The 12,914-nt window shown below is 51.1% G+C and overlaps 1 protein-coding gene across 1 annotated transcript in view; it reads right to left on the reverse strand.

Annotated features, from left to right (window-relative positions):
* Positions 1-444: 444 nt before the first annotated feature.
* Positions 445-12,914, reverse strand: part of CCDC88C (coiled-coil domain containing 88C) — a 145,004-nt gene continuing 132,534 nt past the window's right edge. The window contains exons 27-30 of the mRNA XM_052659707.1: positions 9,803-9,871; positions 7,588-7,656; positions 6,341-6,630; positions 445-2,544 (exon numbers count right to left, since the gene is read on the reverse strand). Coding sequence (XP_052515667.1) covers positions 1,537-2,544; positions 6,341-6,630; positions 7,588-7,656; positions 9,803-9,871 — 1,436 coding nt within the window. The 3' untranslated portion in view covers positions 445-1,536. The remainder of the gene's footprint in view (positions 2,545-6,340; positions 6,631-7,587; positions 7,657-9,802; positions 9,872-12,914) is intronic.

Consider the following 12,914-nt stretch of genomic DNA (forward strand, 5'->3'; position numbering starts at 1 on the left):
GTAGCTTTGGGAACATCCAAAGGACCCGTGTAAGCTGAGCTCCTGCCAGACACAAATCCCATATCGAAATAGGATTCAATTTACTCGAAGTAAAAATAAAATTCAAGTCTGGAAAAAAAAAAAAGGCTGCCGTAAAGAGAAAAACCTTGCTCTCTACATTCTCTGACCTAGTGTCCAAAGGAGCTGTGGATTCCAGTGGCCAGTGCTAAGGCAGGAACCCTGAGCTCCCAGCGCCTGGCCGATGATGCCATGATGAATGGTGAGGGAAACCAGGACTCAGTACTGGTCCATGTCCTTTTATTACAATCCTGTCCTGTGTTCCAGAATGAATGGCTTTTTAATACACAACCCGAAGCACTCTGAAAAGCGATCTTAACTTCCCATTTTTTTCTCAGTATATCGAATCTAAAGGGGAAAAAAAAAATCACCACGTTTAGTACATCCCAGGAAAAGCACCTTTACTAAACAACAGGAAACAAAACGTGCCAGGAATCTGACCAAAGAGATGAAGCAGCAGGTGAGATTCCCGATAGGAAAGAATGACTCCCAACGGAACATAAATAGATTCCCCTCAAAGTACATACATTTCACATGAGTGTGTACATACATAGGTAATATATTAAAGGAAATTTGGTTTCTACCATGAGAAGTTTACTCAGAAATAATAAATCAACATCTCACCTGAGATGGGGAGGTCAGGGTGCTGCAGCCACGGTATAAATTGAGGTGCACCTCACTGCTGCACACGCCTCCCCTCTTTACACTATATACACTTGCTGGGTGGGGGACTGGGGTGGGGGTTTCTCCCTGCCCCTCCCGCCAGGACCAGCAGATCCAGTGTTTGTAGAAAAGTGAGCCAGGGAAGGCAGGTGGCTATAATGGCCCAGGACCCCACCCTGCAGAGCTCAGGAGCTGGCTCCAGCAGGGAAGGCAAATGCCCGAAGCCACCCCCACCTGCCTGGAGAGCCGCGTTGGCTCTGGGGTGAAGGGAAGCGCTCAGGACCCCTACAATGGCATGACAGCAAGCCTGCCTCTGGGGTCCACCCATGGCCTCCAGATTTTTGTAGTTTGGCCAGTGGGAGCTTCTCCTGGGATCAAACAGCTTCAGGGAATAGAGTTTCCAGACCCACCAGGGCTCAGCCCTGGGAATGTGTGTACATGTGTGTACACACGCCCACATACACACGTGCTTCAGTGGAGGTCAGCAAGTTGCAAACGAAAGTGTTCTACAGGGGCACGCTCAAATAGTGTCTGCTTCAGGGGCTGCCTTGTCACTGCGTTCTGAGTGTCCCCATGGCAAAGTGGATTTGTTCAAAAGATACCGGTCGCTGGAGGCTACAGATACAGAAGACAGGTTGCATACCAGCGGGGCGCAACCCTCTCAGGGCTTGGCACAGCATTTTTAGCAACAGAACAGAAGACACTCACGGGAACCCACTTTTCCTTCTCAAACCCATTCCTGGCGCCGCAGGCAGACAGGGAAAAGGCCGTGGTGATCAGCAGGTGCGATCCAGGAGCTGCGGGCCAGGAGCCAGGTCACACGCAGCCATACTCGTACCACACCGTCTGCTGGTCGCCACCCGGCTCGGGGGACGCTGGCGTGCTCTTGGAGCTGCTCCCACGCCCGAAGTCCTCTTGGGTCCGACTGCCCTGGGGCGCCAGGTCCGGAGACCTGCCTGGGACCTTTGCAGGGAGGCCCTCACTGTGGCCCTGCCCTGGGACCCCGTCCCCTTCTGAGGGGCCGAGCCCCCCTCGGACGGGGGGGATGGTGGCCAACTCCCCCGGGTGCAGGGGGCCTTGGGGCTTAGTCCTGGCGGCCGGGGCTGCAGCGGGTGAGAAGTGCTGGAGCTGCGAACTGCTGCTGCCGCCGCTGCCGCCACCTCCAGTGGCAATGGCTGGGGATGTTGCGGACTGCTGCAGGGGGGCCGGCCTCTCCTCCTTCGGGGGAGCCAGTGAGAAGCGCCTCAGGTCCAGCGGCCGGCTTCGGGGGCTGGGGCCCTGACAGGAGCCGCCAGCCTTTCCCGCAAGCGGGGTCCGCTCGCGGGCCAGGCCATGGCAGCCAGGGGTGGTGGAGCTCTGCAGGTTGTGGCTGCCTGGGTCTCTGCCCCCCGAGGCTTCAGGACCCCCCAGCTCCTGTTTGCAGGCCTCTGGCCCGCTGGCCCGGAGGAGGTCAGCAGAGGCCAGGCTGAAGGCCCGGTTTAGGGATGCACTCCGGCTGGCAGGCGTGTGGGAAGCAGGGGGCATCGTGGCCTGCCGGGCTCTGCCCAGGGACAGGCTCTGGGGTGGCTGGGCCTGCCTCTGGGGGACACTGGGCATGGCCTCGGCCTCAGCGGCTCTGAAGTTCGGCTTTACATACTGCCCAGGCTTCAGCGGCTTTCCCTCGGAGGTGCAGACAGGCATCTTAATGGTGGGGGCCACAAAGCTGGTGGGCATCTTGGCCCCTTCTTTCCTGGGCAGTGGGCCTGGCTGGCCTCCAACGGATGGGAGATCACTGGCCTTTCTGAAGTAATCACTCAGCAGGTCATCCCGGCAACTGGGAGCATCCTACAGGCAAGAGAAGAAGAACTGAATGAGTCCAGGGGCGGGGGGTGAGGGTGTGTGACTTGCAGGTCCCTCCTCCCACCCAGGATGCCCCCTGGGCTGCCCACACAGCTGGGACTGAAGTTCCTTGCTTGGCCTGTTGAGGGCCTAATGTCCCCACTGCACACACTGTCCTGGTCGGGTGCGGAGGTGGGGGTCAACGCGAAATGAGGATCATTAGGGAGCCGACCCAGGTACCACTCAACTTCACAAGCAAGAAAGCCGATTCAGAGAGGAAATGACTTCCCACAAAGCTCATCCGTTTTATGAAAGGATTAGGACAACCGTTTTGACCTGGGTCTCCTTTTCTACCAGGTGGCAGAAAGCCGATGGGCAGGACTGGACCTTCTTTGTCAGCCCACCAGGCTCAGACACGCTGCAAGCGCCTTCCAGTGGGCCACAGAGAGGAAGACAAGGCCAGCTCCGCAGAAGCCAGAACCAACCACACACAGCATCCTCACTGCCTCTCAGATCTTTCTCCTGATTTTAGGAAGGGGAGAGGCAGGCACAAGGGGCAGAGGGAACCAGAAAGGCCCAGGAGAAGGGAGAGGCAGCCCAGCCCTCCAGACTTTCCCCTGTGCAGCCACCACCTGGCTGGGCTTCCCCTGGCCAGGAACCAGTGTCCTCTGTCACCATCCTGGGGGCAACACCATCCTTGTGGAGCCCCCGGAGCCAACAAGCTCAGTGGGCCTGTTCAGGTCAACTTCAGCCTTCTGCCAGCACCTCCCAGCCTCGAGGAGCCCAGCTAGAGGTTTCTCCCAAGGCTGGGGATGGAGCAGGGGAAAGGTCAGGGCTGAGAGCTGCTACAATCAGACCCCAGCGGGCTGGGACCTGTCAGGGGCAGTCAGCCTGCAGGATGGGTCAGGAGCTCGGGAACCACCTGCCAACAACTCCTGGCCCCTGAAAACATTTGGATGCTCAACTTGACAGAGGCACACTCTGCTGTTTCATGTTAGCTTGAAGCCTTACTCTTGGGTGTGTGCGTGCAGTAAGAACCTGGGTCATCAATATGGACAAGAACCATTTATCAAGTATTTCCCACATGTCAGGCACCGTGCTAGGAACCAGGGGTGTAATCCACAAAACTTAAATTTGAAAGCAACCTTGTGCAAGAGTTGTTTAAGGTTGTATTAAAACATCACTTAATATGTAAGAAAGGACTTCCCAGGTGGTTCAGTGAGTGGTGAAGAATCCGCCTGCCAATGCGGGCGACGTAGGTTTGATCCTTGGGTCGGGAGGATGCCCTGGAGTAGGAAATCGCAATCCGTTCCAGCATTCTTGCCTGGGAAACCCCATGGACAGAGGAGCCTGGCAGGCTACAGGCTATGGGGAGGCAAAGAGTTGGACACGACGTTGCGACTAAACAACAACAAATAAGTAAGAAAACTGAGGTCACAAAGATTAGGCATCTGAAGAAGGGCAGACTGAGGATTAGAACCTACGGCTGTTTGACTCTGGAGCTGTCTGCTGTACCTCCTGGCCCCTTTCTGCACGCTTCTAATTAGCCTCTTCATCCCCACTTTCAGGAGGCCACCCAGGGAGCCCATTGTGTGACTCTGCTCTCCCAGCACCACCAGTACTCCGGAGTGGAGGCGTGGGTGGCTTCTCTAGGCCTGATCGGGGGGAGGATGGAAGTGTCAGGTGGGGCTCGTGGAGTGAGCACCTGGGCCCATGGAGGGGGAAGGAGGTGGCTCTCAGAGGCTGAGCATCAGCTTCCAACAGAGACTGTTGCAGTGAGACAGCTTTGGGCTCATTTAGCCTGAAAAGGACATGTGCTGATAGTGGCCTGAGCGACAGTGTCTGTTAGGTCTAAGCTGAGTGCGGAGGGGCCGTGCCTCTTGTGAGCAAGGGGACCTGACCCCTGAGATCTGCCCAGGGATAGGAAACCCACTGGGACAGGCACACGATCAGACATGGATTGAGGAGAAGAGCCATCCAATTGCAGGCACCCTCGATTTCTGGACTTTTCTCGTTTGCTCCATCAGGTCCGTGGTCCTCAGCCTGTGATGCCTGGACCCCCAGTGACAGTGACAGCACCATCTGGGAACTCGGCAGAGATGCAAAAATCTCAGAATCCCTGGGGTCCAGCCTGTATCCTGCCAGGCGAGTCTGATGAACGCCAGAGTTTAAGAGCCATTGCATCAGACCATAAACTTCTGCAGGGCAAGGTTTTGGTCCTTCTCAGCTTGGTTTTCCTAGATTCTAGCCCACAGTAAGTGTTTGATAGACAAATACATGAAGAGAGGGGAGGGGCCATGTTTTATAATTCTTCGGCACCAACCACAAGACCAAGCATCTAGCAAGTATGCTATAAAAACTGGCCCATTTGCTTTGTTTTCTGAGAGCAGGCAACATACATATTGCCTAAGACACAGCAGCTGCTCAATAAATATCTCTAAGACAAATATTTTGTGTTCTCTGTGTCAATGTGACGCATTAATGTGGGTCACAGAGTTTACCATGTGGCTACAGAAAGTTCAACTGTATTTATTTAAGGGAAATGAGATGCCATCACTGAAGCACTAAACCTTAAAAGATCTCAATTATGGAAAAGACCCTGATGCTGGGAAACATTGAGGGCAAGAGGAGAAGGGGGCGACAGAGGATGAGATGGTTGGATGGCATCACCGACTCAATGGACGTGAGTTTGAGCAAACTCCGGGAGATAGTAAAGGACAGGGAAGCCTGGGGTGCTGCAGTCCATGGGTTGCAAAGAGTTAGACGTGACTTAGTGACTAAACAAGAAGACAGTATATAAGCCATCTGTTCAGTAACCCAATCGCTCATGGGACTGAATTTAGATAGCATATATTAAAAGAAATGGCAACCCACTCCAGTATTCTTGCTGGGAAAATCCCATGGACAGAGGAGCCTGGCGGGCTACAGTCCATAGGGTCGCAGAGAGTCAGACACAACTGAAGCACATATATACATGTGAAAAAACAGATGTGCAGGTTCAGAAAAGCTAAATGGAGACACTGAAAAGGTGACATGGGAGGGAATCCTAATAATGGGGGTGTCTGGGGTTAGATCTGCAGAAGAGAGGTTAGCAAACCAGAGCTGTGGGCCGGGTCCAGTGTGCGGCCCCTTTTTGTATGGCCTGTGAGCTAAGAATAGTTTTTATACTTTTAAAATGATTGGAAAAAACTTTTTCTTAAAGAACAATCATTTGGGACACGAGACAACTGCATGAAATTCAAATGTCTATGTCCATAAGTCAAGTTTTCTTGGAACACAGCCATGCCGACTCATTGACAGATGGTCCAGAGCTGTTTCCCTACTAAAATGGCAGTGTCGAGAGGCTGCAACAGAGACCGTCCTGCCAGGGAAGCCTCAAATATTTACTCTCTGGCTCTTTATAGAAGAAACTGATCTCTGCTGGTGAGGGCTCAGGGGAAGTGGGCACACAGAGCTCTGCCTCAAAACCTGGTGAGATGCCAAGCCCAGAGTGGGTGGTGGGCACATCTCTCAAGAAGCTTGCAGGGGTGGGCACACACCATCCCCGCCCTCCATGCTGGCACCAGCCTCTGCCCACTCCCTCCACAGATGGAGCAAACAGCCTCCGAGGTCTGGGGCTGGCTGCCAGCACCGGGACCTGCAGGCTCGTGGGCTTCCTCCCCATCTAAGGAGCCCCGCATCTAAGGTGCCCCCTGCTCCATCCCTGTATCTCTGCTGCCAGTTTCTGCCTGCTATCCCAATCCAGGGAGTGTGCGAGGGATGATGGGCTCGCTGTGTCCCTTTGAGCCCCAGGGCCACTCACGGGGGACGGGGAGTCCCGGTTGCTCTCCTCCAGGAACTCCTCCAGGGTGACCATCTCGCTGCTTGGGGATGTGGAGCAGGGTCGCACCCCACCATGGGGCTGGGCCGTGCTCCTCTTCTGGACACCCTCCTGGGGGAGAGGCCCATTCCGTGGTGGGGGGTACTCATGGCGGCCGAGGGCGGGGTGCCCCGGGGTGCTGGCATCCCGTGGCAGAGTGGCCGTGTCCCTGCTGGGGATCAGGTCTTCGCTGCTGAAGCTCTCGGACCTGCCGTGGAGCTGGTCAGAGGAACCTGGAGTCACGACACAGAGCACACATCAGACCGCCTCTGCCTCCAGTGGGCTCCGTGCTGCCTGCCGCTCACCTAGACGAGGACCCTGCCCGAGAACCCAGGGCACACTTCTCCCAGGCTTAGCACTACTAACAGTATGTGCTAAGCATCCCATACTGTGGGATGCTTAGAATTCAGAACAAAATAGTTTCAGATAAACGTGGAAAGTTTCTGCTAAAGTTCATACTGTTAGTAGTGCTAAGGTCCCTGGTGGCTCAGCTGGTAAAGAATCCACCTGCCATGCGGGAGACCTGCGTTCGATCCCTGGGTTGGGAAGATCCCTTGGAGAAGGGAACAGCTACCCACTCCAGCATTCTGGCCAGGAGAAGTCCATGGACTTTATAGTCCATGGGGTTGCAAAGAGCTGGACACGACTGAGCGACTTTCACCACACTCATTAGCTCTCATCCATTCATAGATTTAAAAGCTTTACTGAGCACTTGCTGTATGTCAGATGGTCACATGGATACCAAGTGAAAAAAATCTGTGTAAGAGTTTATGGTCCCGGGACAGCAAACACATTCTTTTCAGATGTACAGGAAACATTCATTAAGACAGACTATATTTTGCACTATAAAATCAACTTTAAAAAACCCAAGACTCAAAGCCACTCTGTTCTCTGACCACAGTGGAATGGAACTAGTGTCACGATCCCCCTTCTAAAGATGAAGTAACTCAGATTCAGACGGTGGCTGACTCGCCTAGGTGCCCAGACTGTCCAGTGGGGGTGAAGGGATTTGAACTAAAATCCATTTACGCTCTCAGCCTGCACTTGAAACCACATGATGTGGCCTTGGAATGCAATTAATATCGAATGCATGGAAGATCTTGGGGAACTGTATTTTAAAAAATACAAATATAATATAAACACAAAGACCCACAGACACTGCAAAGTGCCCAGAAGGAGGGCCGGCTCACCTTTCAGGTTAAGAGGTGAGCTGTCACTGGACGCGTTTCTACTGCTCTCCAAGCTCCCCGGCCGGGATGCTGAAAGGAAATGCCAACATTCAATCTAAAGGCCCATGACCAGGTCTAGCCTGGACTGAACCATCTAATCTGAGAAAAATTTTGGAACAAATTCACTCTGCAGAAGTGGAGCTGAGCATGCCCCAGAAGGATGGGTTTCAGGACATCCCGTGTTCTCCCATGAGAGTGGCTAACTTCCTCGAGTGCCAGGTATGGGCGTCCAGAAAAAATAGTGTGAAGATTTTTGTTTTTTAAAGTTAGGTCTAGGGCTGTGGCTTCAAACAATTTTGTTAACGAAGAAACTCTCATGCAGAACTGAAAAAGCAGATGAAAAAAGGGCTGCTCCAGGTGAGCCAAGGGTTGGGTGCAGGTCCTCACCCCTATTCCTGCACAGATCTTCCTGGAACACGTGTGAAATCTCCTGCCTAGATGACAGTGCAGCTCGGTGAGGGCGGGAGCCAGGAAATGGTGGTGTGTGTTCACGTGCGTACATGTGTGCAACCTCAGTTCCCTGATCCCGGGAGGAGAAGCTGGGACCCTCAGCAGGACAGGGAGCACTTGCTTTTCCCAGCTGTCTGCTGTCCTTCAGCCCATCTGTCTCAAATTCACATCTGCCCCAGAGTGACCTTTATGGTGACGAGTGCTGGAGGGAACCAGGCCTTGGGGCTGCCGTCTGCACTGAGCGTGTCTGTGGTGGCTCTTGGATCAGAGACTGAGTGCCAGGACCAGGGACGGTGCCCCCCTGCCCTGCCAAGGGCAGGCTGTGCCTTCAAGTCCTGTAGGCCACCCCTCTGGGTCTCCTCCGCTGGTTGTACCGGGCACCATCGCTCTTATCAGCCTGCCCTGTATCATTGTTTGTCCTGCTGGACGGCGAACCCCCGGGGGAAAGGCCGTGTTTCTGTCATCTCTACATCCTCCCAGCACACAGCTAGTGTTGAGCGCACTGAAAACGGAAGACACGCTGCTTACAAGCCACCTCCCCCCACCGCCTGCAAGTTTGCTCTTGTTCTTCTGGGTCTTTAGGGCACCTAGTTCCCAAGTGCTGATGTGTTCGCTGCAAATACCATGCATCTGGAAAACACTTACTAGCAAACCGCATTTGGGGACGAGCCAAAAAATACACGTTTTTTTTGTGCATGGTATAAAAGCAAAACAAGTCCTCTTGTTGAGAAGGGAATTTTTGAAATTTAAAAATGCACATCCCTCTGTAGAAAGCAAATTAAGTTTCATTAAAGAAAATTGTGATACAAATCAATGGGACCCAAAAGCACTTTCATCTAAGTGTTGCATCAAAAATCCCTTTCCCTTCTTTTTCCTGATAAGAGAAGCTCAACGAATCAAATACTTAGGAAGAAAACCCTTCTGGTCAGCTGACAAGCATAAATCAGGCTACTCCAGTTTATCCAACGTTGCAGGAGATCCTTGCTATTGTGTTGCCCACCACTCAGTGCAAAGACCTAAGGGCTCCTTGTGTCAACCTGTGTCACCACAGAGCCTATAAACTGGGAACATCTGTATCTGTATCATAAAATTTTTAAGAGATGCTAGCTAGTTCCCACACACTGTTGATCAGAAGTAAACTGAAATAAATGTAAAATTTGAGGCTTTTTTTTAAGAATTATCTTCCAACCTTCCTATGACTTCTGTTTTGCAAAATTAAAAAAAAAATCCACTTTTAATTTTTTGAGAAAGTTTGTATAATTTTGGTTTCCCTTCCACAGAAATTTACAATACGCCTAATTCAAATGGCAAGTACTTTCAACAGTTTCTAAGACTAAATGTAACTTGGAGCCATTCTGCAAGTGAGGGTGGCAAGAGATCCTCCTGAAGTCAATGCTCCCTGTGTGGGTCACTGGAACATCCTGGCAAACATGAGGGGTGCTTTAAGGCAAGGGAAATTAAAGTCTCCAGAAGTGGGATGCTTCCTAAGTAGTGAGTTCCTCGTCATTGGAGGTATATAAGCAGAAGTCAGATGCTCAGGCCCCTGGGGAGGGGAAGGAAGGAGATTGGACGAACTGCGGACCCATTCCCACTTCATACAACAACTCCATTTTCATTTGTTCTGTGTATTGGACTTCTGTGCAGGACTTAGCTTGAGGGAGAAGCACTATTGATGAGAACAAGACTGAGAATCCAGGTGGAAGGGCGTGTCGCACTGACCACTCACCGTACTGCCTGGGGTGAAGGAACTCGAGCTCCAAGGACGGCTCGCAGAGACTGTCATCGGAATTATAACCTGTGGTGAAAACAGGACAATGAGTCAGGGGTTCGGGAACATCCATGGGGAAACTCAGGCCCTCTGCCAGACGGCCACCTCTGACCCTTGCCTGGCACCTGGGTCGTGGCAGCCCTTGGCTCTTGGGGTGAGGGAGGGGGGCATGGACCTGGTCTCTTCTGTGCCTCCTGCTGGTATAAGCCTCATACTCCTGACTCCTATTTAACTTTAAATCCCCTTTCCGCCTGTGCAGTGACTGGGGCTTCAAGGCTAAAGCAGTGATCTCGCCTAAGGATAACACAGCAAAAGGAGCTGAATATTTAGGGCCCTGGGGACCACTTCCCAACCTCCAAGGCCAGGCCGTGCCGGCAGTTCTGGTCTGGGGGCCACACTGCCTTTGGGTCATAGGAGGAGGGCAAAGGAAAGATTCCAGCACCTGACGGGAGAGGCCAACTCCCCGGAGATAGCCCTGCCCTGGCAGCTCCAGAAATAGACCTGGAAGCACAGGCCAGCCATCCACGGCCCTCTCCGAGAGGGACTCAAATGCCCTGTGCCTCGGACTTGTGAGTTTCTTTCCGACAGTAGACCCTGGGTCCCTCCAAAGTGGCAAAAGGTTTCCAACCCACTCCTGACTCCAATTATAAAATCTCTGGTAGTGAGAGACACTCAAAGTTAGGTATGACCTTCACACTACTATAAATAACTATAGATAACTAGTAAGGGCCTACTGTATCACACAGGGAACTCTTAATACTCTGTAATGGTCGATTTGGGAAAAGAATCTAAAAAAGAATGAATGTATGTATAACTGATTCATTCTGACCCACCGCAGAAACTGACAAACACAACACTGTAAATCAACTATGCTCCAATAAATTGAAGTTAGATTTGATCTAATGGCTTCCTCTACAGGTTCTGTCTCCTGGGAGATGACAGCAGGACTCCTATCTTTAATTCACCGAAGGCAGGAGAATCCTACTTTTTGTGTTCTCCCTTAATGCCCAATGGGCTTCCCTGGTGGCTCAGTAGTAAAGACAGCGCCTGCCAATGCAGGAGACACAGGTTTGATCCCTGAGTCGGGAAGATCCCCTGGAGAAGGAAATTGGCAACCCACACCAGTAAACTCGCCTGGGAAATCCCATGCACTGAGGAGCCTGGCGGGCCACAGTCCATGGGGTCACAAAAAGAGTCGGACATGACTTAGCGACTAAACAACCTAATGCCCAACTCAAAGTAGCGGCTTAATTAAAACTTGCTGCCTTGATTACAATAGTAAAAATATGGCTAGTGACATGTAGGCTCATTAAACCTGGCTAATTATCAGAATTTTCTGAAGAACCTTTAAAAAATATGGAATCGTATTTAGGAGAAGTATACTTGCATTTGCCTTTTGACTCAGCAATCCTAATTCTAGGAATCAAATCTGGGGACTGGTTGGCTGAATATCGTCATATCAACATTTTAATTATTGTGTGCTTATACAAAGAATGAGAAAGATCTCCATGATATATATCTAAGTGAAAAAAAATTCCAAGATGCAATATTTTTATTTTTTGCAAAAACAAACACAAAGTATAAATAAGGAACTATAAAAAAGGTTATCTCTAAGGTGATTTTGGAATGTAATGGAGGAGAAAGGGAGAGACGTGAGGCTTAGAAATCTAAGCATGCCTTTTTATGTAATTTAGGTTTAAATTATGTAAATATTTTATGTAGTAAAAAACAGAATTTAAAAAAGGAAAAACTCTACAATTGAAGACAGAAACAAATAAACCTTAGTGTATATGAACGCACTAACATAATCCATAAAAGAAAAATTCCAGTGAATTAAGCACTAGAAGAATTACAAAGGAAATAAACATCACTTGGTGATTTTGTTAGTAGCAGTATCAGTATTAAAAGTTTTAACCATTACTGCATATTTTCAGGAAATATAAGTAAATGTTTTGAGAGAGAAGACGTCTGTGTAAGAATAGGACACACACATGAAATCAAAGCGAAAACAAACCCCTGTAAGACTAAAATAGAACTGGAAAAAAAGAATTTCTTTACTGAAAGGGTGCAGAAGCAATGAGAACTCTGTCATGCCCAGATCTTGATTATTAAACTCTACTCTAAAAATGAACTAAATTTACTTAAAGAAATCCTGGTCCTGGGGCGGGGGGGGGGGGGGGGGGGGGGCGGAGGGCAGTTTCCACTTTGATGATGGCTACACGGCCATCCGCAGTGACTGCCCAGAATGTGAGAGCCAGGCTGCCAAGGAATTGCTGAGGGCAGTCCGGGGCCACCATTGGTGACAGGCCCTTGCGCTCGCTCTGCAGGCCAGTGAGATTCCAGGATGATTCCAGGCTTGGGCTCCGATGGGATGCAGGCTGAGATAGCCTGTGGGTCAGCCCAGAGGGCTGGATCTTGGACCACAGAGAGCCCCAAAACCCTGAGGGGAGATGGTGTTCCCAGCTCTTCCCCAGGACCAGGCAGGGCCTCTGCACCCCAGAGCTCCAGAAACCAGGGGGGACTGATGGCTGTGGAAAACCGACACCCTTGCCACGCGGGCTCAGGGCATGGCTCTCCCAGACAGCTCACGGCACAGCTCCACTGATGCCCAAAAGTAAGTGACTGCCAGCAGTGGGGAGAGGCTGCCCACCTCTCCTGTGTCCACCCCACTCACCTTCTCCCCTGGGGGGCTTCCTACTTATAAGCAACCGGGACAAGGGCAGGGATCCTGTCTGTCTTTGCTTGTCAAACCAAGGTTGTATAAGCCCCTGGTTTTAAGAGCAGAGTGGGTGCTATTACCGTGAAAAATAACAACCACTTATAGTTTTCCAACTTCTAACACCTCAGAGGCAATTACTTCCAGTCCTTTGAGCTGTTTCTTTGGATATCTCCTATTTTTAAATTATCAGCGGAAGGTCTTTATTGGTTTTAAGCTTTATCTGTTCCTCTCTGTTTGGGTATCTTAAATTTCCCAGTACGTCCCCCCTCTTAGCACCCTATTCTTGTTTCATGGGTGCAACAGCTTTGCTCATCTCTGACTACGTTAATGACGGGCATTGTAAAGCTTCCA

This window comes from Budorcas taxicolor, chromosome 21, assembly GCF_023091745.1.
Source record: "Budorcas taxicolor isolate Tak-1 chromosome 21, Takin1.1, whole genome shotgun sequence".
Classification (NCBI taxonomy): Eukaryota; Metazoa; Chordata; class Mammalia; order Artiodactyla; family Bovidae; genus Budorcas; species Budorcas taxicolor.